The sequence below is a fragment of the Panthera onca genome, chromosome D2, assembly GCF_046562875.1.
Source record: "Panthera onca isolate mPanOnc1 chromosome D2, mPanOnc1 haplotype 2, whole genome shotgun sequence".
Taxonomy (NCBI): domain Eukaryota; kingdom Metazoa; phylum Chordata; class Mammalia; order Carnivora; family Felidae; genus Panthera; species Panthera onca.
The window spans coordinates 82,142,822-82,166,344 of NC_138349.1; the positions used below are offsets into that span (position 1 = coordinate 82,142,822).

General features: G+C 50.6%; 1 protein-coding gene across 5 annotated transcripts in view; it reads left to right on the top strand.

Moving 5' to 3' along the window:
* The window catches only part of SGMS1 (sphingomyelin synthase 1), a 283,588-nt gene that overhangs the window by 235,423 nt on the left and 24,642 nt on the right, over positions 1-23,523 (top strand). For all 5 annotated transcript variants that reach the window (XM_060643002.3, XM_081790566.1, XM_078434126.2 and 2 more), the window contains one exon: positions 9,852-10,630. In XM_060643002.3, coding sequence (XP_060498985.1) covers positions 10,026-10,630 — 605 coding nt within the window. In that variant the 5' untranslated portion in view covers positions 9,852-10,025. The remainder of the gene's footprint in view (positions 1-9,851; positions 10,631-23,523) is intronic.

Genomic DNA, 23,523 nt, shown 5'->3' on the forward strand with positions numbered 1-23,523 from the left:
TTGCTTCTCATCCTTCCTTCCCGGGGGCTGGGGCTCTGCTTCCTTGGCTCCTCCCATCTGTTCCCAGCCGGCCACCTGCTTCTTCACCCCGCCCCCTCGGCACTTCTCCAGCTACCAGCTTCTTCACCTACCCTCTCTGCTCTTCTCCTTGCCTTTCCTGTTCCTTCTTTTTTTTTTTTTTTTTTTTAATTTTTGAGACAGAGAGAGACAGAGCATGAGCGGGGGAGGGGCAGAGAGAGAGGGAGACACAGAATCGGAAGCAGGCTCCAGGCTCTGAGCCATCAGCCCAGAGCCCGACGTGGGGCTCGAACTCACAGACCGCGAGATCGTGACCTGAGCCGAAGTCGGCCGCTTAACTGACTGAGCCACCCAGGTGCCCCTTTCCTGTTCCTTCTTTTTGAAAAACCAGGAGAGCTTGAAGAGGCCCTGGAAACGGACACATAATCACTCAGACACCTATCCTGAAATGCGATTCCTCTCTTGATCGACTGGACTTCGTTTTCCATCTCCCCTGCTAGACTGTATGGATGCTGGAGGACTGGAGCTTGGGGCTTTGAAAAAACTTGTCCGTTGCCTTTAAACCAATACACCTTAGATGTTTGACCATTTCTCTTCCTTTTACGAGCCCGTTTAGCTCTTGTTCTCCCCGCTTTCCTCCGGGGGCATCCGCCGGGCACAGGCCCAGGGGAGAACCTGGGATTTTCTCATAATTTCTTTAAACACACCTGTCTTTTCTTTTTCTCCTCTTACTGTTTCATTGAGGTTTCAACTTTCATTTACCTCTTTTGTATACTCACTTCACAGCCTCTTCAAACTTACTTCATTTTCTCAAGGTCGTGGTTTGGCAAACTTCCTGTTTGTCACACCTGCCAAATTTCTCCCTCATGGTGGATTATTTCCTTGTGTGATTTATAATTTTCAATTCTCGTTCTTCGTCAGCTCAGAGCACTTCTTCCGTGGGAATCCTGTGAACTCTTGCCTGCTGAAAGGGCTCGAAGGGGTTGTTCTGTGTTAACTTCTCATGTGTGTGTTTGCATCGATTTGTTGTCTTGGGACCCACACCGCACAGGTCATGCGAGTTCGAAGTCCGCATCGTCGGGTACTAATTTCACAGGCCCATTTTTTGTCGTCTTAGAGGGATTCTTGTTTAGTTCAAGGGTCTTAGTTCATTCTCAGTTCCATTTGCCTGCTTGGATCTGGCCTCAGGCCGTGTTGTCTGCCCAGGCTTGGGTCTGGAAACCCCAGCCCCTGGCCGTTAGGGTCCAAGGCTGGCATCCCTCTGGGCTGCTGTGCTGGCTCGTATCTTCCCTACCCACATGAGCATGGGTGTAGGCCCCGTCCTCTGCCTGTAGGGAAAGGCTGTCAGGTGGAGACACAGGCTGTGTTGTGGAAGGCCATGGCGGAGGCTCAGGAATGTGAGCATTGTCCAGGCAGCTGTAGGAGCCCCCAGAGGCCTCCAGCGTCCGGTGAGGAGATCGCCCTGCACACCACAGAGGCCCGTCTGACGGCAGCATGGCGGTGGCTGCCGTGGAGTCAGACTGCAGGCAGAAACCAAAGTGGAAGCAAACAGAGGTAAGGAGAGGGGAGCCTTTCCCCGGCTTCTTGGGGCAGGTGCGATCACCGCGCACCTCAGCTGGACGTGAGAGCCGTGCAACTTGGAGACCCTGATTATTTCCCAGCATGCCTTGAGTGCTGCTACAGGGGTCTGTAGGACCCCGGATTAGGACCCCGGATTAGGTCTGTGGGGCCACGGATTATCCAGATGAATATTAAATATTCCTGCTGGGGTCGCCTGGGTGGTTCCCGTCGGTTAAGCATCTGACTTCAGCTCATGTCGTGATCTCACAGTTCGTGAGTTCGAGCCCCGCGTCGGGCTCTGTGCTATCAGCACAGACCCTGCTTTGGATCCTCTTCCCCCCCGACCCCTCTCTGCCCCTTCCCCACTCGTGTGCTTTCTGTCTCCCTGTCTGTCTGTCTGTCTCTCTCTCAAAAATAATAAACAAACAAACAAACAAATAAATAAATAAAATCAGTAAGTAAGTAAAATAGTCCTGCTGGTTTCAGACTTAGGCAGCTTATCAGTTGGGTGGAAATAGATCATCTTCAGAGTTTGGTAATTGGGTTCTGACAATGAAACCCCCAGGGGGGAACTGCAGTGATTAGCTGTCACTGGAGACCTGCATGGTTTTCCTTACTGAAATGACAATAGGGCAGGGTTTCAAACAGTCAGTAGGTAGCTGGATGGATGGGTATTGAAAGCCTGGATGACAGAACAGTGGTAATTCTGATGGTTTGTCATTGTTTTCTCTCTGGAATGATGGGAAATCTCTGAGACCAGAACTTCTTTATGCACTTAGGTTCGGATCTGAGCTTTATCTTTGTTGATGGTTCGGCTCATATCCTGGGACCATTCTGTTTTGGAAATAGGAGGACTCGGGAACCTAGTTATACACAGGAGGCAAAGAATCCACTTATTTGGAGAAATCTGCAAGCACGCTTCTGATTTTGAAAGAAAGCTAATGTAGGAAGTATGTATTTTTAATTTTACAGTGTAGCCTCCATGTTTAAAAACAATATGCTTGAAGGAAAAACAACCCTTCTCTAAACAGAAGTAATGTGTATTTATCAGAGAAATTAGAAGAGAGTGAAAAAAAATTAAGCAGAAACTTAGTTTACAATTTCAACATCCAAAGGTAACAGAAGCTGACATATCCTTCTAGACTTCTTTTTTTTTAATGTTTATTTTTGAGAGAGAGAGAAAGAGAGAGAGAGACAAAGTAAAGTGTGAGCAGGGAAGGTGCAGAGAGAGGGAGACAAGAATCAGAGGCAGGCTCCAGGTTCTGAGCTGCCAGCACAGAGCCGGACGTGGGGCTCAAACTCACCAACCATGAGATCATGACCTGAGCCGAAGTCGGTCACTTAACTGCCTGAGCCAGCCACGTGCCCCTCGACTTCCTTTCTGTGGATAGTTGTGATACATGTATGTTCACAAAAATGGCTTCATTGTCTTTTGTAACCTGTTTGACAAATTTGCATGTGTGTATCACTACAGCTATGGAAACATCGTCCGGTCTTTAGCGGAGGCGTAATCAGTATTCTGTTGTGTGATGCTATATTTAATTCTCCCTGTAGAACTCTTAGGTGGTTTTTAATTTTTGCCACAGTAAGTGGTTCTTTGAATTTTCTGGCTGCTGAATGTTTCTGTTCGGCCCTGGAATTACTCAAATGAGCTCCTCTTGCTGGCGGTGGGGCTCCCCTGGAAATGGATGACACGCGTGTATTTCATACCATCAGAGAACAGCCACAACCGTGGAACAGCGTATCCAGTTGATTTGGCCGGTTTCTTGTCATGATGTCACTGTCCTGCTCTTGTCAGCCAAGAATCATTTCTTTCCCTCTGGAGCACTAGGGACTTCGACACCAGAATGGGTCCCTTTGGGAGGGGCCGTTTAAAGGGAGGTTGTCGGTGGGTTGTTCTAGGGCAACTGCTGAGAAAGAACTCGTTTCCAATCTGGTGAAATCTAAGTATCAGACTTCCTGAAATAGACAAGGTGTGGAGGAGAGGGAAGGGTGTCCCCACCTGAGGCTCTCCTAGCAGCCTAACTGGGCCACAGGCCCTTTCTTCTCGTCTCTAAGCAAAATCAGGCAGCGTGCACTTAGTTCAAGGAGCCTAAGGGGAGATTTCGTTTGCCAGTCAGAGTTTGACACTGGAGTTTTGAACCGTGCGCGTAACAGCAATCTACAATAAAGGACGGTTTGAAGGTTAAGGCATCCAAAGTGATGTAAAATTTCTTCTGCTCTAGACTGAAGTAAACATGTAGGTCCTTCAGCAGAAGCAATACAGTTGTTACCCCTAACCATTTTTTTCCTTCGGATAAGTACAGTTGTAAGAATTTTGCCTCTGTAGGTTAGCTCTTTATGTGTTAAATAGCAAAAACAAAAACAAAAAACAACAACAAAAAAACCAAACTATAGCTGATTAGATTGGAGAAAAGCATTCAGGAGTTCTCCACACTGAGTGAGAGAATTGGACACCTGTCTCTTGAGTATTGCAGAGGGCCTGGCCTGTGCTGCTCTAAAAGGTCCATTGGGGGGGTGGGAGGGAGGGGAGGGTGGGTGATGGGTATTGAGGAGGGCACATTTTGGGATGAGCACTGGGTGTATGGAAACCAATTTGACAATAAATTTCATATATTGAAAAAAAAAATAAAAAATAAAAAAATAAATAAAAGGTCCGTTAGGTTACTGTTGCCTTTTATGGAAAGTTCTAGGGACGTAAAGACCTTTATCTGGACTTGTAGTGTTTACAAAAAGGCAGTTCATGTGTTTCAAGACTATAATGTTGATGCTTAATTAGTGTTGCTCTTTAACAAGGCACCCACAGGTAGGTTTGTGTCAAAAGTCTGAGCTATTACACACTCACCAAATTGTGGTCTCGCACAAAGTTGATTATTTGAGCTAGTAGAGCAAAATCCGTATAGAGCCCGTGTTACTTTGCTTTTGCTTTTAAACATTTGATGCAGGAAGCAGAAAGAATTTAGCTCACTATATGTTTATAAGATTAATCATGCATGCACTGCTTGGTACTTTGATTTGCCATTGTTAGCATTCAGAAACATCTGGAACTTTGCTGTACTTTCTTCGCTGACAGGGCAGCTATGTTCGTTCAATCTTGGGCCCACCATGCCTTAAAAAAATTGTAAAAATTCAATTCAGGGGTACCTGGGTGACTCAGTCAGTTGAGTGTCTGACTTTGGCTCAGGTCACGATCTCACGGTTCATGGGTTCAAGCCCTGTGTCGGGCTCTGTGCTGATAACTCAGAACCTGGAACCTGCTTCGGATTCTGTGTCTCCTTCTCTCTCTGCCCCTCCCCTGCTTGCACTCTGCCTCTCTGTCTCTCTCTCTCTCTCTCTCAAAAGTAAATAGACATTAAAAAAATTTTTTTAATTCAGTTCTTACTTTCATGACACTTACTTTTAATAAGTTCCTTGAAACTTTAAAGGTTAACTGACGTTCAGTAAATAATTTTTTTACATTTTTATGTATTGCTTTATGTTATCCAAAGCACAGTTGTGCACACATTCCTGAAACTAATGCAATAAGCAGATGGAATAAATCATTCCTCCACAGGAAACTGAGGCCTTGGGATTGGAGGAAAGTACAGAGTAATTATTAGAACTCAGATTTTTCAGGGGCGCCTGGGCGGCTCAGTTGGTTAAACGTCTGACTTCGTCTCAGGTCATGATCTCTCAGTTTGTGGGTTCGAGACCCACGTCGGGCTCTATGCTGACAGCTTGGAGCCTGGAGCCTGCTTCGGATTCTGTGTCTCCCCCTCTCTCTGCCCCTCCCCCGCTCGTTCTCTGTCTTCCTCTCTCTCAAAAAAATGAAAAAAAACATTAAAAAATTAAAAAGAACTTAGATTTTCTGAGCAATTGTTGTGCACTGCGTTATGCAATGTGTTTTAATTTCTTGAAAACTTGTGTTCATTGTTTAATTCGTATCGTAGCTTTTTGTGAACACAACGATGTCTTATTTCTCGACAATACCAGACAATAAGATAATATAGTAGATTCTTTTTGAGCAGAGATAAACCACATACTCATAAATGACTTAGTTCTTTTGTTTGGTTAATGTTTTGTTTTCATTACCAGGCTAATTGCTTTAACATATTTGTCTGGTTGTAGAGAGCTGGCCTTGATAATGAAGTACAAATAGTTTATAGTGTGTTGTGGCACATTATCTGATGGCTTTTATAATTTTAAAGCCTAAAATATCTACTGTAAGAATGGGAGCCGGATTGTGTTAGCAGATTTCTTTTTCATTTAGTCTGGGTCCGAGAGAAACCTGCTGGATATAGGATCCGTGATGAGTAGGAGGGGTTGTGCCTGCCCTCAGTCCTGTAGGACTCCATGATTTTGGTTTATAGACTCTTAGCCTGCCCCTCACACGTGTTCACATCCGTGAGGTCGTCGAGTACCTGCAGCGGGGGGCCCGGGACGCATGTTGGGTTCCGTCTCGCTGCAGACTAGCTCTGCTCTTCTTCAGGAGAGTTTAGACGCATCACCGCCCCCTGGACTCTGGTTTACTTCCGTCCGAAAATTGCCCATGAACGAGCGTCCCGGCACCTCTTCCCTCTCTCATCTTCCAGTATTTCGGGATATACCGAGTTTATGTCCAGATTTTATTCTCTTTTTACTTAGGAATTCTGAGTACCCAATCTAATGCGTTGAGCTCTGCATTATTTCTGAACATTCTCCCAGGAATGGACTCGGGGCGACTTTTCTGGATGGCGGTAGTAGTTGTTTTCGGAGCTCAGCCCAACATGCAGTCTTCTGGGTCTAGATGGGAAAACACTTCTCAGAAATGCTGCACCCTATCCTATCCTATCCTATCCTGTCCTATCCTGTCCTGTCCTGTGCTGTCCTATCCTAAAGTGCGCACGTGGGGGGTCTGGGTGGCTCAGTCGGTTACGCATGGCCTCAGCGTTCACTCAGGTCATGATCTCATGGCTTGTGGGTTTGAGCCCCGCACTAGGCTCTGTGTGGACAGCTCGGAGCCTGGAGTCTGCTTCGGATTCTGCGTCTCCCTCTCTCTCTGCCCCGCCCCCACTCACATTCCGTCTCTCTCTCAAAAATAAACATTTAAAAAAAAAAAAAAAGTGAGCATGTGAGGCCAGCCACTTTGTCTCCCACGGCTGGACCCTGGGGTGTCTGAGTAAGTCCTCACCTTTGAGCAGTGACCTTTGAAGTATTGAGTATGCCCGGCAGTTGCTTCCATGGAAATTTTCTTTTCCCCTTTTACGTGATCTTAAAATCGTCTGCAAGAAAATAGCATCTAGGCCTTTATTTTCAAGCTTCAAAGCTTGCTTGAAAAACAAAGGTTTCTTTTCTGAGGAAATTTGGAAGGCTGTTTGAACTCGTGTGTCAGAATGATGGGGCTTTAAAAATGCCATTTGGAGGTGGCAGCTTCAGTCCCTATTTATGAAATGTCACCGGGGGCCCAGTCGGGTGTCAGAAAGCAAGCAGGACATTACCAGAGGAACAAGACGTATTTCTTGGCGTAATCAGTAGCTTTCATTCCTTTTCCCCCATGAGGTCCTCAGAGCAGGAGCAGCCCCAGGGAACATGGGCAAGGTTGTTGTTAATCCTATTTTCCAGAGGAAACTGAGGCTTGGCAAGGGTTCAGGACTTTCTCAGGAAGGGATGTAGCCAGGCAGGGGCCCAACTCCCGGCTCCCCGAGTCACATAGGCCGCCGTCTTTGTGGGCACACGAGCCGGTTACATCGCGTGGTCGCAGGTATCCGCGTGGTCGGGATTCAGGGATGGGGATGGGATTGGGAAGGACCTGAAGGACCAAGGGAAGAAGACCTTGGACTTGTTGGAGCGGAGTCGATGGCGGGGTGTGGGCGCTGGGGGTGGGCGCCGGGACGGCCTCGGGGAGGGGGCAGCGCTGTTGTCCTCTCACCAGGGGAGCTGTCGCTGCGTCTTGCTGCGTCTTGACAGTTCCTGTGGCTGTCAGACTGCTGATGGGACTCACTTTTGTGACATCCGTGTTCCTCCATCTGCGAGCGTGTCTGACGGCCTCTATTGTCTCCTACCTTTGGCTGTTTTCCTGTTTTAAAGGTTATTAAGCCTTAAGAGGAGATTATCAAGACAATTTCCTCATCAGAAAGAAGTGAAAGCACGAGTTGGCATGGTCTGGTCTCTGTGGTCCCCCGCGGTTTCCCCTCTGGCCGACTTCCCCACCTCCGGCAGGGGAAATGAGGAAGCCACACGAAAAGCCCTTTCATTCCCTTGGGCCTGAACGTTCCACCAGGATTTCTTCTCTAGAGTTCTTGTAGCCACTCCCACGTGCAGAAGGCCCCCTTGCCTGTTACTGTCACTCTGCCGGGGAGTATCTGGCAAGTTCCCCTTTCCTGTAGGACCTTCCGGCAGGACTCCCATGTGGCTTGTGTCTTTCCCGTCGCCGGGCAGGACTGGCGACGACTAACGCTCTTCTCTAGTGCTTTTCAAATGGCCAGAGGTCCACCTTGGCTTCATGTTTCCCTCTGAAGAATGCCCACCGCATCCTCCTTGGCCATCCAAACGGTTTTCAAGCAGCTTGCAGCGTCAGTGGCAATGTCAGTAGGTCTTACTTTCCACGACCCCGTCTACATGCCGGTAGATGTCAGGGGCGTGCCCTGAGGTACTGAGCAGGGGTCGAGTGAGCACCTCCCAGCCCTTGCACGGTGAGTGTGTGGATGCTCAAGGTGGCAGCCCTCCCGCCCTCACTCGTGGTCTCCTGGGTGAAGTGCAGACGGACGCTTGCCACAGGCCGGTGGAACAGCAACGTGGATGCCCAGGAGAGAGAACACCCAGTGTTTTTGCAAGGTCTGGAATATCTTGAGCTGTGCTGCCCTTTGGTTGGTTGCTACGGGGGTGGAGAAACTGGGAGTGGATGGCTGTCCGCCTTCATTCCGGCCTCTGATTCAGGGTACGGTGGAGACGAGTCTGGACTTGGGAATTGAAGACCTGAATTTGGGTCTTGTTTGTGCCGTTACCAATGTGCTCCTTGCGGGGTTGACAGGGATCGCTGGGGAAGAAAAGTGGTGGGGAGCAAGCCTCAGTGAAGTCCATTCGAGGAATCGTGGTAACCCGGTTTTGGTCCCGGACGATTTCCTGGAGCCTCGAACTCATGCACAGTCCCAACTGCCACAGACTGCTGGCCCTCGGAGAGGACGTGCACTTCCTAGACTTCATTTGGATGATTTCTAAAGCGCAGAGCGTTGTGTCAGATTACGATTCTACGAAGCATACTCGGGAAACACGGTCACGACTCATTTCTAGCCATTAAACCTATTGATCTGTGCACATTTTTTCGTTTGGTTTTGTTTTTGTTGTTGTTGTTGTTTTGTAGTTAACACCACATTCACCTTTTGAGAAAGAAAAGTTAGGCAGCTCTTGGACAGGGTGTTTCCATGGTGAGGGAAAGTAGACTTTGGCTACTGGATAGGATAGAAAATTTGAGAAAGAGAAAAGATATGGGATCTCCAGACCCCTTTTAGTGCTCCAATTACATACGATTTTTCAAGGGGATACTTGACTGTTCGTTTCACAGATGAGGGCGCTGAAGCTCCCCCAGTGGGTTGCCCACGGGAGATGTTGACTCAAATCATGCTTGGTCTTCCGCTGACCGCCGTTATTTCGCTAACCACGATCGTTTGTTCCAGAACGCGGTCTTTACTTCTAACGTGTTGTTTTGGATTTTAAGTGATTGTTACAACACTAATACATGCTGATTAAAGAAAACCAGCTGAGAGAAGAGTAGAAAATGACCCCACATTTGGAAAAAGGGATTCTTTGGTGTTTTTTTGCGTGTAGGACTCTGCAGTTGTTGGACGAGATGCTCTCGAAGCTCAGCATTTCTGTGATTCTCTTGTGTCTCTGTGACGTTGCAGTGGCTTATGTACGTTTGAAGACATTTCTCCACCAGATAGTTTGGTAGATTCGGCCACTTCGCCGCGTTATTTCAGATTATCTCAGAAAGTAGGTAGTAAGCACAGAGGGAATCCCCAACCTATACCGAGGCATATCCGGAGCACTGTTGGATGCTGGCTTAGAAAACATTCTTCGGTATCTGTCCGGGTCTCACCTAATGCTCCTTCAGGAACGATGGGCCAGGGAGACCCTGGGCCAGGCCCTGCGGCCAGCTGCACCCTCCCCGGCAGGTGGTTCTCCGGGTGTGCGGGGCACCTTCCCCGGTAGCCTGTTCTCGGGGTGCACGCTCTGCCTTCCCCGGTGGCCGGTGCTCGGGGCGCGCCCCCGGGGACTGATGTGCGGCCCCCCCCTGACTGTGTCTCTTGCCTCCGCAGAAGGAAGACCCCCGGTGCACCATGAGGTGAGCGCGCTCGGGCGCCCAGAGCCCCGGAGAGCTGCGTGCGGGCTGCGGGAGCGGCTCCGCGCGTCTGGCCTCGCACGTCCCCGGCATGAGGCCGGGCAGCATGGGCGCGCCGCCGCGGGACCGCTGACCCCCGCCCGCCGGGACCATGAAGGAGGTGGCGCACTGGTCCCCCAGGAAGGTGGCAGACTGGCTGCTGGAGCACGCCATGCCCGAGTACTGTGAGCCCCTGGAACACTTCACGGGCCGGGACCTGATCGGCCTGACCCGGGAGGACTTCGCGCGGCCGCCCCTGTGCCGCGTGTCGGCCGACAGCGGGCAGCGGCTCCTGGACATGATCGAGACCCTGAAGGTGGAGCAGCACATGGAGGCGCACAAGAACGGCCACGCCAACGGGCACCTGGGCGCAGGTGCGGCCGGCCCCGGCCTCCAGGCCACGCCCAACGGGGTGCCCAACGGCTACCGGAAGGAGATGATCAAGATCCCCATGCCCGAGCCCGAGCGCTCCCAGTACCCCATGGAGTGGGGCAAGACCTGCCTGGCCTTCCTGTACGCGCTCTCCTGCTTCGTCCTCACCACGGTGATGATCTCGGTCGTCCACGAGCGAGTGCCTCCCAAGGAGGTGCAGCCCCCGCTACCGGACACGTTTTTTGACCATTTTAACCGCGTGCAGTGGGCCTTTTCTATCTGTGAGATTAACGGCATGATCCTCGTAGGACTCTGGTTAATTCAGTGGCTGCTCTTAAAATACAAGTAAGTGGGAAGCGAAAGCTCTGGGCCGCGGCGATTGGAGCGGGTGGGGGAGCGGTCCGGGGGGGGGGCAGGCGTCTGGTGCGGGTTATTGGGCAGTGACACTCAGCGGGAGAAAACCCTCGGACCCCTCCGGAGAGCACAGGCTCCTGCATCACGGAGGAGCCACCCAGCGTTGGCGCCATTAACCCCCCAAATAAATCGTCGACTGGCCCGTGTGCCGTGACGGCCGCGTGGCTTTTCCCACGCAGGGTCAGACACGCAGACCCTCAGCGGTAGGGATTTAAGGACGTCTCGCACCCAGAATGCAGGACAGCCGTTCCAGGGTGGCTTGGGCTGTTGGGAAGGCGGCACCCTCGGGAAATGACCGTGCGTGAACCCGCACGGCTTTCCACCGTCCAGAATGCACAGCACTTACGGTCACGTGGGGCTCTTCCACTGAGGCTTCTCAGGAGCTTGCACAGGCACCTCCTTTTGGTTGCCGCTGGGTGCCAGGTGGCTTTCGTGTCCTAGGCTGTGCACTCAGTACGGACCCCTCAGGCGCGCTGGTTGCCCGGGCCCACAAAACCCACCTTGCCCCCATCGTCGGCGTCTGGCTTTTCCATTAGTGGAACGTTTTCGTGTTCCATGCGTGGGAGCTGGGAACCGATTTGCATCTGTGTCCAGTGGACTGCGTTTCATGACCCCCAGTGTGGTTGAATTCAGTTAAGGAGATCATCTGAAATCAAGACAACCAAGTGCAGACTGAGAGCCTGTGCTGAACTTTTGTCCAAGAAATGATGAGTTTTTTTCCTGGCATGTTTTCTTATTAATCCTTATATAAAGGTAGCATTTCTTATAAATTCTGTATCTGCCCGTGGAAGCGAACGCAGTTCCCCACCGCGTGCCGGGAAAGAACGGCCTTACCCCTTTATAAAGGAAGTTGTTTAAGTGGCCGGTGCCGACTTTGGGGTTGGCCTGGCACTTCCACAGTAAACTGGGTTTGAAATACAAACCGTGGTCTGGGCTGCATTCGATTTGGCGGAAGACTTTCGTTCGCTTCGTTTTAATAGGCTGAGGAAGCAGGAGAGGCTCTAGAAATGTGAGGTGCTGAGAATTTACTTAATGCGTTTTTTTCAGCTGCCAGACTTCACATCTGCTTTTGACGTAAAAGCCCATGAGAAGAAAATGCCAGTAGGATTTCTGGGTTTTGTCTGATCTTTGTTATTTTGTTTACCCTGAGTTTGTTTTCTGGTTTTTCGTAAAAATTTGCACATGCAAGTAAATGATTTACTGCCCCAGAATGAAACCCTGCAGATCAGTCAACACCGTGTACAAGTTCGAATCTTTCACTTTTATTTAACTAATTTTTAATTAGTCAATTAATTTTTTTTTAGGACCGCGCCTTTTCGACACTGTGCTCTTGTTCTGCGACGTGTCCCAACCATAGGGCTCATTTCTGCAAAGTGTGTTGCTATTTACATTCCTCTGGGCTGGGACTTGTCACACCTGTTTCTCTTGAAGCTTTCTGATTCTATGTTTTCCTGGTACTTCCTGCCACTGCTGCGGTCCCTTGTGTATTTAACTTTCTCAGCAGCTGCGGATCTGTGGGTGCCGGCCCCCCACCGAGCCTCCACTGAGCCCCCACATGCTGGGTGTTGTGGGGGAGTCTCTAAGCCTCCAGAGCTTTGTTTTCCTCACGGATAAATTAAGGGCCTCCTAGTCTAGAGAGTTTCTGTTATCCTGCAACTGTGTTTCATTCGTTTCTAACATTGTTCCTTTTTTTTTTTTTTTTTTTTAAAGTCTGTTTATTTTCGAGAGGGAGAGCAAGTGGGGAGGGAACGGAGAGAGACAGAGAGACAACCGCAAGGAGGCCGGCCCCACTTAGTGCAGAGCCCGGCGCGGGGCTCGAGTTCATCAACCGCCGGATCGCGACCTGAGCCGAAGTTGGATGCTTCACCGACTGACCCCCCCCTCCCCACTGGGCACCCCTGTTTCTAACATTATTGAATGGGCCAGTTATGTTTAAACACTGTTAGCCGCAGAGCATTTTTTTGTCCGGAACACATCCAAGTAAAGATTCTCTGAAGTCTTCTCTCAAGATCCCATGTGGGCAGCTGAGGGAGGCCGGCTGTTGTCGTGACAGTCCAGCCCCTGTCCTGCTCTCCGTGTCCTTCCTCGGGAGGCCTCTGCTGAGCGTGTGTGGCACAGCGGGTGTGTAAGAGGCAGGAAGAGCGATGAAGCGGGTGGGAATGAACCGGCTCCCTTCCCCTGGCCCGCAGGAGGAAGAGGAAAATGTTCTGTAGAGTCAGAGAGACCCCTTGTTTCCGGTGTGTGGCTTTTGTGGGGCAGCGGTTTTATTTATCCAGTGTGTTAGGGAAGCGGATCCTTCTGGTTCTGGAACGTTCTGTGTAACAGAGCTAACTTGTCACTGTGTTTGTGCTCGACTCTCCTGATTCTTGCCCGCCATCCCCAATGTGCAAGGGGTTTGCCGCCTAAGAGCACATTTTACACAGCTCCCAGGAGTGAGGCCCATCCAGCCAGTCATTCCCACAGGGCGATTGACTTTCAGAGTGTCAAAGCCCTTCCGGGCGCCTGGGGGGCTCAGTCCTTGGGCATCTGACTTCGGCTCAGGTCATGAACTCACAATTCGTGGGTTCGAGCCCCACATCGGGCTCTGTGCTGACAGCTCGGAGCCTGGAGCCTGCTTCGGATTCTGTGTCTCTCCATCTCTCGGCCCCTCCCCTGCTCATGCTCTATCTATCTATCAAAAACAAATAAACATTAAAAAAAAAAAAAAGGTACTTAAAAAGAAGTAAAAGTAATTAGGACACATGAGAGCTGGTCTCAACAGGGTGCTCTCTTTGTGAAAATGCATCAAGCTGTAGTTATAACTTGAGCACTTTGCTTTATCTATTTATGCTATACTTCAACAAAAAAGTTTACATTTAGAAACCAAAATACTGGGGTGCCTGGGTGGCTCAGTTGGTTAAGCATTGACTTCAGCTCAGGTCATGAACTCATAGTTCGTGGGTTCGAGCCCCGCTTCGGGCTCTGTGCTGACAGCTCAGAGCCTGGAGCCTGCTTTGGAATTTGTGTTTCCCTTTCTCTCTGCCCTCCCCCACTCGCGGTCTCTCTCTCTCTCTCTCAAAAATAAAGGTTTAAAAAGAAAAAAAAGTCTCGGAGCCCTTCAAGGCATCAGCCTGTTCCTTCCTGCTTCTGTATCTTCCACTCCTCAGGGAAGGATCAGAGGCTGAAGCCATGGAGGATGATTGATTCACTGAGAGGTAACATCACTAAAATTTGGGCCCCACCCCGCGATCACAAGCCCATCGGCAGGACGCGTGAGGTGCAAACCTTGACACACTATTGACACTGAGACGCGTGCTGCCCTTCCGTCGCCTGTGGGTGTCCTTTACTGTTAAACAGAAGTTGTAGTTTTTTACTTAAAATATTTTTTTGCCTCCTTAACACGTCCGCCTCAGGTTTGTATGTACGTGTGTTTGTGTTCACGTGGGATTTCCGTGGGATTTCCATGACATTGCTAAGCGGAAGATAATAGTGCCCGTTCTTCGAAACTTTTTCTCCTTTTTTTTTTCTTTGCTTATTTACTTATTTATTTATTTATTAATTTACATCCAAGTTAGTTAGCATACAGTGCAACAGTGATTTCAGGAGTAGATTCCTTAGTGCCCCTTACCTGTTTAGCCCATCCCCCTTCCCACAACCCCTCCTGTAACCCTCAGTTTGTTCTCCATATTTAAGAGTCTCTATTGTTTTGTCCCCCTCCCTGTTTTTATATTATTTTTGCTTTCCTTCCCTTGTGTTCATCTGTTTCGTATCTTAAATTCTTCATATGAGTGAAGTCATATGATATTTGTCTTTCTCTGACTAATTTCACTTGGCATGATACCCTCCAGTTCCATCCACGTAGTTGCAAATGGCAAGATTTCATTCTTTTTGATTGCCGAGTAATACTCCATTTGTGTGTGTGTGTGTGTGTGTGTGTGTGTGTGTGTGTGTGTACACATACATACATACCACATTTTCTGTATCCATTCATCCGTTGATGAACATTTGGGCTCTTTCCATACTTTGCCTATTGTCAATAGTGCTGCTATAAACATGGGGCGCATGTGTCCCTTCAAAATAGCACAGCTGTATCCCTTGTATAAATGCCTAGTAGTACAATTGCTGGGTCGTAGGGTAGCGCTATTTTCAATTTTTTGAGGAGCCTCCACACTGTTTTCCAGAGGGGCTGCACCAGCTTGCACTCCCACTAGCAGTGCAAAAGGGTTCCTCTTTCTCCACATCCTGGCCAACATCCGTTGTTGCCTGAGTTGTTAATCTTAGCTATTCTGACAGGTTTGGGGCGGTATCTCATTGTGGTTTTGATGTGTATTTCCCTGACAATGAGTGATGTTGAGCATTTTTTCATGTGCCGGTTGGCCACCTGGATATCTTCTTTGGAGAAGTGTCTACTCATGTCTTTTGCCCATGTCTTCACTGGATTATTTGTTTTTAGGGTGTTGAGTTTGGTAAGTTCTTTATAGATTTTTGGATACTATAACCGTTTATCTGATCTTTCATTTGCAAATATCTTCTTCCATTCCATCGGTTGCCTTTTGGTTTTACTGATGGTTTCCTTTGCTGTGCAGAAGCTTTTTATTTTGATGAGGTCCCAATAGTTGATTTTTGCTTTTGTTTCCCTTGCCTACGGAGACCTGTTGAGTAAGAAGTTGCTGGGGCCAAGGTCAAAGAGGTTTTGCCTGCTTTCTCCTTAAGGATGTTGATGGCTTCCTGTCTTACATTGAGATCTTTCATCCATTTTGAGTTTATTTTTGTGTCTTTTTGTGTCTAGTGTAAGAAAGTGGTCCGGGTTCATTCTTCTGCATGTCGCTGTCCAGTTTTCCCAGCACCATTTGCTGAAGAGACTGTCTTTTTTTCCATTGGATATTCTTTCCTGCTTTGTCAAAGATTAGTTGGCCATACGTTTGTGGGTCCATTGCGGGGTTTTGTATTCCATTCCATTGATCTGAGTGTCTTGTTTTTGTGCCATGGAACTTTTTCATCTTTAAAATCGTGCATAATGTCGTCTCCCATTTAGAATTGGACTTTGAAGCCATTGACTAGGAAAAACTCCCTGGAAATCTCTGCATTTGTGTGAGACTTGCCTGCAACAGGTATCCCTTGTGTTAAGAAAGGACAGAGAACATGTCACCCCTGACAGATGTGGTAAGGGTTCCTCACGCGTGGCTGAATCCCAGCTAACACGGTGGTGCCTGTGTGTGATACGTGTAGCTGAGCCCCTGACAGAGAAGAAGGTCAAGGAGCAGGATGGTGGGCTTCCCAAGTGAGTCAGGGGTCTCCCAACCCCCAGAGAAATGCTTGTGGCTTAGAGCGGCATCCTCAGGTGCCACAAACTCAACCTGTCCCAAACCAAGTCACCATCTTTTTCTTCCGGTCCTCCGCGTGCGTGGGCAGTGGCATTGTCTAGAAGCCTACGGCATGTCGTGGGTTTGCCTAGAAGCCTGTAGCGTGTCGGCTTGCGTCACACAGACAGCCACTGCATTCTGGCGAGTCTGACCTCAGGTTCTGTACGTCTTTCTGTTGCTGCCCAGTGATGTGTGGTGGGTCCTCAGAGGGAGGCCTAGTTCCTCAGCATGCAGTTCGGGGTCCTTCAGGGTCTGGCCCCAGTCTGTCCTGCCTCATCTCTGACTACCCCGCTCCAGTTTCCTGGGAACGCTCGTCCCAGTGCTTTCTCCTCGTTGCGGGTGGTCTCCCTCGCTGCCAGGTTTTAAGTCCCTGAGGGAGAGGCCTCGGTCCCACTTGTCGCTCATCTTTAGGCCCCGCTGCCGGGTACGGAGAGTGACACACAGAAAGTGCTCATTTAAAGTTCATTTGTTCCTTCAGCTTGTCTTTACTGAGCAGCCTATTAGGTGCCAGGCACTGTCACAGACCCTGAGGCTGCAGCAGAGGCCCCGGTGTCCTCGTGGAGCTTGTATTGTGGCCAGTGGGAAGCAGGCAGTGAGCAAATGAATACGTGATTCCAGGTAGCGTTCAGGGAAATGGAGGAAAATAAAGAAAGCACTGTAACGGGTTAGCAAGCGGATGACGATTTAGATACGGTGATTAGAAAAGTTAGTTTAGGGGCCCCTGGGGGGCTCAGTTGGTTGAGCGTCCGACTTCGGCCCAGGTCACGATCTCGCGGTTCGTGGGTTCGAGCCCCGCGTCGGGCTCTGTGCTGACAGCTCAGAGCCTGGAGCCTGCTTGGGATTCTGTGTCTCCCTCTCTCTCTGCCCCTCCCCTGCTCACACTCACTCTCTCTCTCTCTCTCTGTCTCTCTAAAATAAATAAAATAGTGAAAAAAAAGAAAAGTCAGTTGAGCAGACACCTGAACCCAAGTGAGGGGAGCACCCTGCGGTGTTGGGGGCAGGGGCCGTGCACACCGGAGACGCAACAGGTGCAGCAGCCCCCGGGCTCACTGGCGCAGCAGCTCAGGGCGCGTGCGGCCCACTGAGCTGAGAGGAAGCCACGACTCAGACGGTCAGCAGGGTGTGGACGGCGGGCGAGCGGGGACGTTGTGGGCCACGGATGAACAGGATGCCGTTCTGAGTGTGGTGACAGGTCATCAGAGGAGAATGACGCGAACGGGTCACGTCATAAAGGAGTCGCTCTGGCCACAGCATAGAGTGGACGCGGGGCCGGTCGGGACGCATCGCAGCAGCCAGATGGATCGTCGCCGTGACTTAGACTCACGTGACATTTGAGTAAACCTTGTTGCTCTAGAAGCCACGGCTGCGACTACATGTGGGCTCCCGTATGTTTTATAGCCACGACACTGGCTTCGGCTGCAGAATTTCTCATATAAGGCTTTCAGGTCAGTCTGTGAACCGCTGAATTTTATATAGCATTTAATGAGGAGCTGGAATTCACTAACGTGGAGCTCTCGCCACCTGGCTTGGACACACCCAATCACACGTTCATCCCGACAGGTGTTTTCTCCTGTGGCTTCTTTTGGACCAGATACTTGTCTAAAAGGTGTAGTGCAAGCCCGTTGGGGCTGGGGGTGGGGATTGTGTAAGAATGAATTAAGTATCGCAGGATACATTATTGGCCCCACTGCCGGAGAGAAGATTTGAAGAGAAAAAGGAGCCACTGGAGAGTTGGGTCCTGGAGCGCAGTCGCAAGAGGTCAGTGCTCGAGACAGCCTGGGCCTGCCGTAGAACATTCCGGCATAAAGAGTTAGAAGGTTAGAAGGAGTCACAGGGGGCGACTGCCGCCACTGAGTCTGTCCTTTGACGGTTGGGGCCAAGACGAAAGGCGAGGAGGGAGAGGGTGCTGGCAGAGCCCGCTCAGGACCGTCTCTGGGGCCTCGCTGACCTACGGGAAGAGGCAGGTGCAGTTTTCCCGGCCGGCTTCCCCGGGACGGCACCCAGGGCACCGGGAGGGCATTCTGGATGGCGACAGCAGCGTGCGGGCGACGTTCAGACCATGCGGGAAAGGACTTGTTTTGTATTCTGTCCTTTGATAAGCGCTCTGGCCTCGCGGGCGGCGTTGATCAGGAGGGTCACGTGCCAGCCTGAGGACGCATCCGCAGCCTTCACCTCGTCCCGCGAGTGGGATCTAATCTCCCGCCAATGAGCAGCCACTGTATTTTGGTCCGTGTCTTACTGCACAGGCTGGACCCCGTGCTATAACATTTACCGTCTGTTCTGCCCCCTTCTTGACTGCCTTGCACCCGTGCTGCTCCTCACGGGTAGTTAATTGGATCTGAGCACTTACCTCTTGGCTCTTCCGTAGTCCCCAGGGTCCTTTATGGCCACGGTTACTGTCCACGTCTGGCCGGGTCTTCGGTGGTTGTGATTAAGCTTTTCAGAGCTCTGCGTTCAGGGCGTCCGCGATGAAGCTGGTGTCCCCACGTTTCCAGGCAACAGAGTTCATTTTCCAAGTTCCAGAAGAGCCCTTTCTTGAGGCCGTCGCCCGCTGCTGTAGACGGACCTCACGCTGAGGACCGCGAGGCTGGTCTGCTGGGACGTCCAGACATCGTTCTGTCGAGCTGTTGGTCAGGAGGTCCTGCAGACGGTGGCATGCCAGGGCCCAGCACCAGCACGGCCGAGCCGCGTGGGGGTTCTCTTCGGCCGGGCGCTGTCAGTTTCTGAAAGCGTGTGTTGTCCAAACTCACCAGGTATACAGCTCAGAAGGACACACGTTCCCCCATGTTGGTGCAGCGCTGGAGTTGGGGGGGGGGGGGGGGGACACCTGGCTCATGTAATTGACCGGTCGGTTGTCGTGTTCCTTGTCCGTGCCAGCGGTGAAACAAGACGAGTGCTCAGGGACCCCCCCTTCCTGCCTTCGCCCCCCTCTGCACACAGGCTGCGTCCGGGACGTGAGCCCCCCATCTCTTTTCTCCTGCACTTCCCGTCCGTGTGGCCAGCACTCAGGGTCACCCCGTTCAAGTGGCACATTCCAAACCAGCTGAGGTCAAGAATTGGTTTCTACGTGCATCCCGTCATTTAACCCCGTCAGTCCTTAACATAATTGGCGGCTCCCCTTTCTCAGCGAAGGAAGCCGAGACGCAGGGTTGACTTGCCGCAGGTCCCACGGGGAGTGAGTTGGGGCCGGAAGGCTCTGCGGCAGAGAGGCAGTCTAGAAGTGCCCCTGTCCTGTGGAGACACGCTTTCTTAGCTGATGCGGTGGCACGAGACGGCGTGATTAGGACAGACAGACCGAAGACGGATCCCGTGTTGAGCGGCAGGGTTGATGTGTCCTCGCCCACCGTGCGGAGACGCGTGTGCCTGCCCCGCACCCCCGACAGTGGTGACGTCTTGCTGTGCCACCGTGCTTTGTAGGAAGTGCACTTGGCTCCATGCTGGCCGTGTGCCGCCCTGTCACTTCCCACGTGGGCCCAGCTCACCGCCGCTCCGGGAGATCCCCTCGGCCACCAGCTTCAGTCACGCTTTTCCCCCAGAGACCACCGAGCAGGGGCGCCCAATCTTATTCACTAATGCTCTGTTTCCGGCAAGTTCTCTCCCCTTTGATTGCAGCCCTCCCACCGGCTGGGCTGCGGGACCTGGGCTGAGATCCTGTTTCCTTTCCTTTCCTGGGGACCTTCTCTGTCCCATTATCTTCCCCAGCGATCCTGACCTCCCAGGTTTCCACGGGCCGCTGCTTCAGCTCCTCTGATGGGGACGTTGCTTGCAGACGAGGGGACCGTCACTCTAGGAGCTGGGGGGTGGACTCAGTCCCGGCTCCGCCTGACTTCTCGTTCCCACGGCGGCTGCCAGGCGGTCGCCTCGAACTTTCTCATGTTTACCAGGTTAGATCTCAAGACCTAAATGCTAGTCTAAGTCCTAGGAATTCTAGGGAAATTGGATTCACCCTGCAGAGCTCCCTAAATGCTGGAATCACAGCAGTTTAGGTTTTAAGTTAACACAAGTGTTGCAAGAGTTTTTTCCACCAAGACTTAAGAGGAAAGGGGGGAGAGCGCGAAACTAAAAGTACACAGGCACAACAAATGGCCATTTTCATGGGTCGATTTTTATTTATAACGCTAAAGAAAACTAAGTAATGCAGCTTGCCTCTAGGCAGATTACAAGTGAAACAAAAAGAAAACAGAAGTCACCCGTCGGGTTGCCAAACATAAACAATGGGTTTGTAGCCCTTGGGATATTTTTGTGTGTGTGCCCAGATATGTGTAATCTGTATATGAGTGGGTGTTTAAGCAGTATTAGGTTCACCTTCTTTCTGTTTTATAGCACACCCAGGCATGCTGTCTCCCAAACCATTAGTTACCCATGGTCTGATTTGGAAGTCACCGCATTTGTCCCCCGCCAGCCTGTCGGCACCGTGACAGTGACAGGCACTCAGTTACGCGGCAGATCTTACTTGTGGAAGATCACCTGTCCCTGCAGCCACTTACTGTACTAACCGAGTAGATCTGGTCAGGTTGCAGAATTACCGTAGTGGCATTGTCTCCTTCCTGCGAGATGGGAGTGAGGTGGCAGTGTCTGTCCCGACACTGTCCTGTGGGCTGAGTGAGGTGACCTGTCTGAAGTCCCTGCCTGAGTCCTTGACACCCTCCTGGTTCCCAAGCCTAACCCACCACATCCGTCTTAGTAAGTGGCATCCCACCCTTCCTCACCACCTCTGTGGCCGCCCTGGATCTGCCACCATCCTCTCTGGGCTGGGCTGTCACAGGAGCCTCCCCCCACCCCGTCTCTCTGTTCCTGGTCTCCCTTCCCCTGATACGCTTGTCAGCCTGGCAGCCTGCGTGTGTCACCGTGAGAGTAAGCAAGTGTACCTCCCTCTTCTCCCAGCTGCGACAGCTTTGAGGTCAGAGTGCTCGTGCCGACCCGGGGGGTCCTCCCAGGTCTCCTGTCCTCGGTCGTTCTACTCCACCACCCCTCACCTGTCAGCAGACGCCCGCACACGCTAGCCTGTCTGGAATTTCCTGCCACGGACATCCTCCTGGCTAACCCCCATTCACAGGGACGTCTACTCCGACCCGCGTAGCCCCAGACTGCAGTCTGCCTTCCCCCACACCCTCGCTCAGTTTGACCGCCTCGCTCTCTAGATAAAATGCTCTGTATTTTGCTTATTTGTCTTGCTAGTTGTCCGACCCTTCCACCGCTAGGCAAGCACCCAGGCAGGCTTCCCGTCCATGCTGTGCAGCACAACATTCCCAGTGCCCAGCACGTGTATTTTTGTTACGTGAACAAATACGGAAGTCTTAAAAAATTTGAAGTAATCTCCATACCCAACGTGGGGCTCAAACTCAGGACCCCAAGAGCAAGAGTCGCAGGCTCTACCGGCTGTGAGCCAGCTGGGCGTCCCTACGTGAACAAATAAATAATAGCAGCGGCTAACGTTTATTGAATGTTGCCCTGTGCTCATCTCCGTGCCAAAAATTCAGTGTTAGCCACTGCTGCTGATGTATGTGCTTATTACGGTTTTAGAAACCCTCTGTGAGAAGGAGAGTGTGTTACTTTTAAGGTTAATCCATTAGCCCCAGAGCAAACATCGATAATCGTTCAGTTCCGCTAGCTGTGACAGAACCAGCCCCTAAGAAGGTGATTCAAGGTGGTAAGTTTTGATGTAGGAAAGATGTGAGTGTACATATACCTATATGCGTCATATGTATGCATGTAGGCATTTATGTATATGATGCATATATGTTATGGACGCGTAAGATCTATGTGTTTGGGTATACCACGTATGTGCTTGCATTATGTGTGTGCGTATAGCTATGTGTTATATATATGTATATGTAACACAAGCACACATGTTTATACACACGTATATACGTGTGCAGGTGAACATATATCATTTTTGTTAATAGCCTGAAATACCAACAAGAAACGTAACTCCTTCTGTTTTGCACATACAGATCTAGCAGTTTCTGGAAGACACTTGACGTTAATTCTTCATGACTGTTCCAGGCAGATCATATAGATATCGTCTCTCATATCTTGTAGAGTAACATTTTTTTTCTTTACCTTATGTTACAGTCTCTGTTTAACCCAGGAAATGATAACGTATATATTGATATATTGAGTGGGGGCAGTTTTATAATATGACCTGTTCTTTGCTAATTCCTTAAGCCAGCGTGGATCGTTTCCTGCTTGTAATCAATTATTGTATTAGAGTGCACATCTTCTACATGGCACTTAGGAAAGAAAACCTAAGCCATTGCCTTTTTTTTTTTTTTTTGCCCTGACCATTTCTTTAGTGAAAAGAACAGCTGGTTGAAACTCCAGAGACCAAGGGCCCATGTGGTTCTCATTGACTGGCTCTGGCCCCAGGCTAGTGCTTGAACTTTTTACATCCTGATTTTTCCTTCTGTAAAATGGGACAATAACCTATGCTAAGCAGGAATGTGGTTAAAATAATTAATACCAAAGATGTAAAATTTCTTTGAGATGGCTCATTAAAAGGGAGAAAGGCATTCCGCATGCACAGACACCTGTCTGGGCGGGGTCTGTGAGCATGTCTGTCTCCTGACTCACAGGCTGTGCCATCCACCCTTGCGGGTGCCCAGGAAATATTAAATGAGTTACAGATCTTTGGGGGGGGGGGGGCATGCACGTTTGCTCTTTGTCCCACGGCATTTACCCTGTCCCTTTTGTGTGTTTCACAAACCTTTCCTTGGCATTTTCTTTCCCAAAGTAGTGAGTTAAGCTCCAGGTTTTCATGGCTGTCCGTCCACCTGGACCAGTCGAGACCCGGGTGAGGGCTGTGAAGACACGGGACGGCGGGGGGCGGCTCGGTCCCGGGCTGCGGGCATCTGCGTGGATGCAGCCATCCTAGCAGGTGTTGTGAATGTTACTGCGCGTGCCGGAAGGTGCAGAGTGAGTGTCGGAGGCGGGTTAGTTCTGGCTGATACATGGATGAGTTTAAAGGACAGTCGTTTACGGAAGGAGGCGGGAAGGGCCTGTCAGAGGCAATAAAGAAGCGATGTTCTGAGGCACAGAGCCGCGTGGTCTGGCCAGTGTCACAGGTACCACCGTGAGCCTCACTGGGACTAAAAGAGAGACCCAGCCGTGTCTCAGAGCTTGCCCTGGTAGAAGGGACGAGCCCCTCTGTTGCTAATGGTGGTGTCAGCGTCACGTGAAATATACCATAAAGTAGAAGCAAAGTTCAAGAGTGGTGCAGAGGGTGAAGTGGCTCTGTCCATCTGGGGACATCTGGAAGGCTTTGGGCAGAGGTGGCATTTGGGGTGGGTGGCTGGGATTATTGCAGACGGGATAATGGCAGAGGCCAAGGAAAGAGATTCAGGGCAAACGCAAGAAGCTAGGGTTTTAGAGAATAATGAGCAGCTTCTTTTGCCCCGGGGAGTGGGCTTTGTGTCTGCCAGGTAAGGCAGCTGTGGGGTCTGGTGGAGGGGACTTTGAACTTGAGTAGGCAGTGGTGAGGGG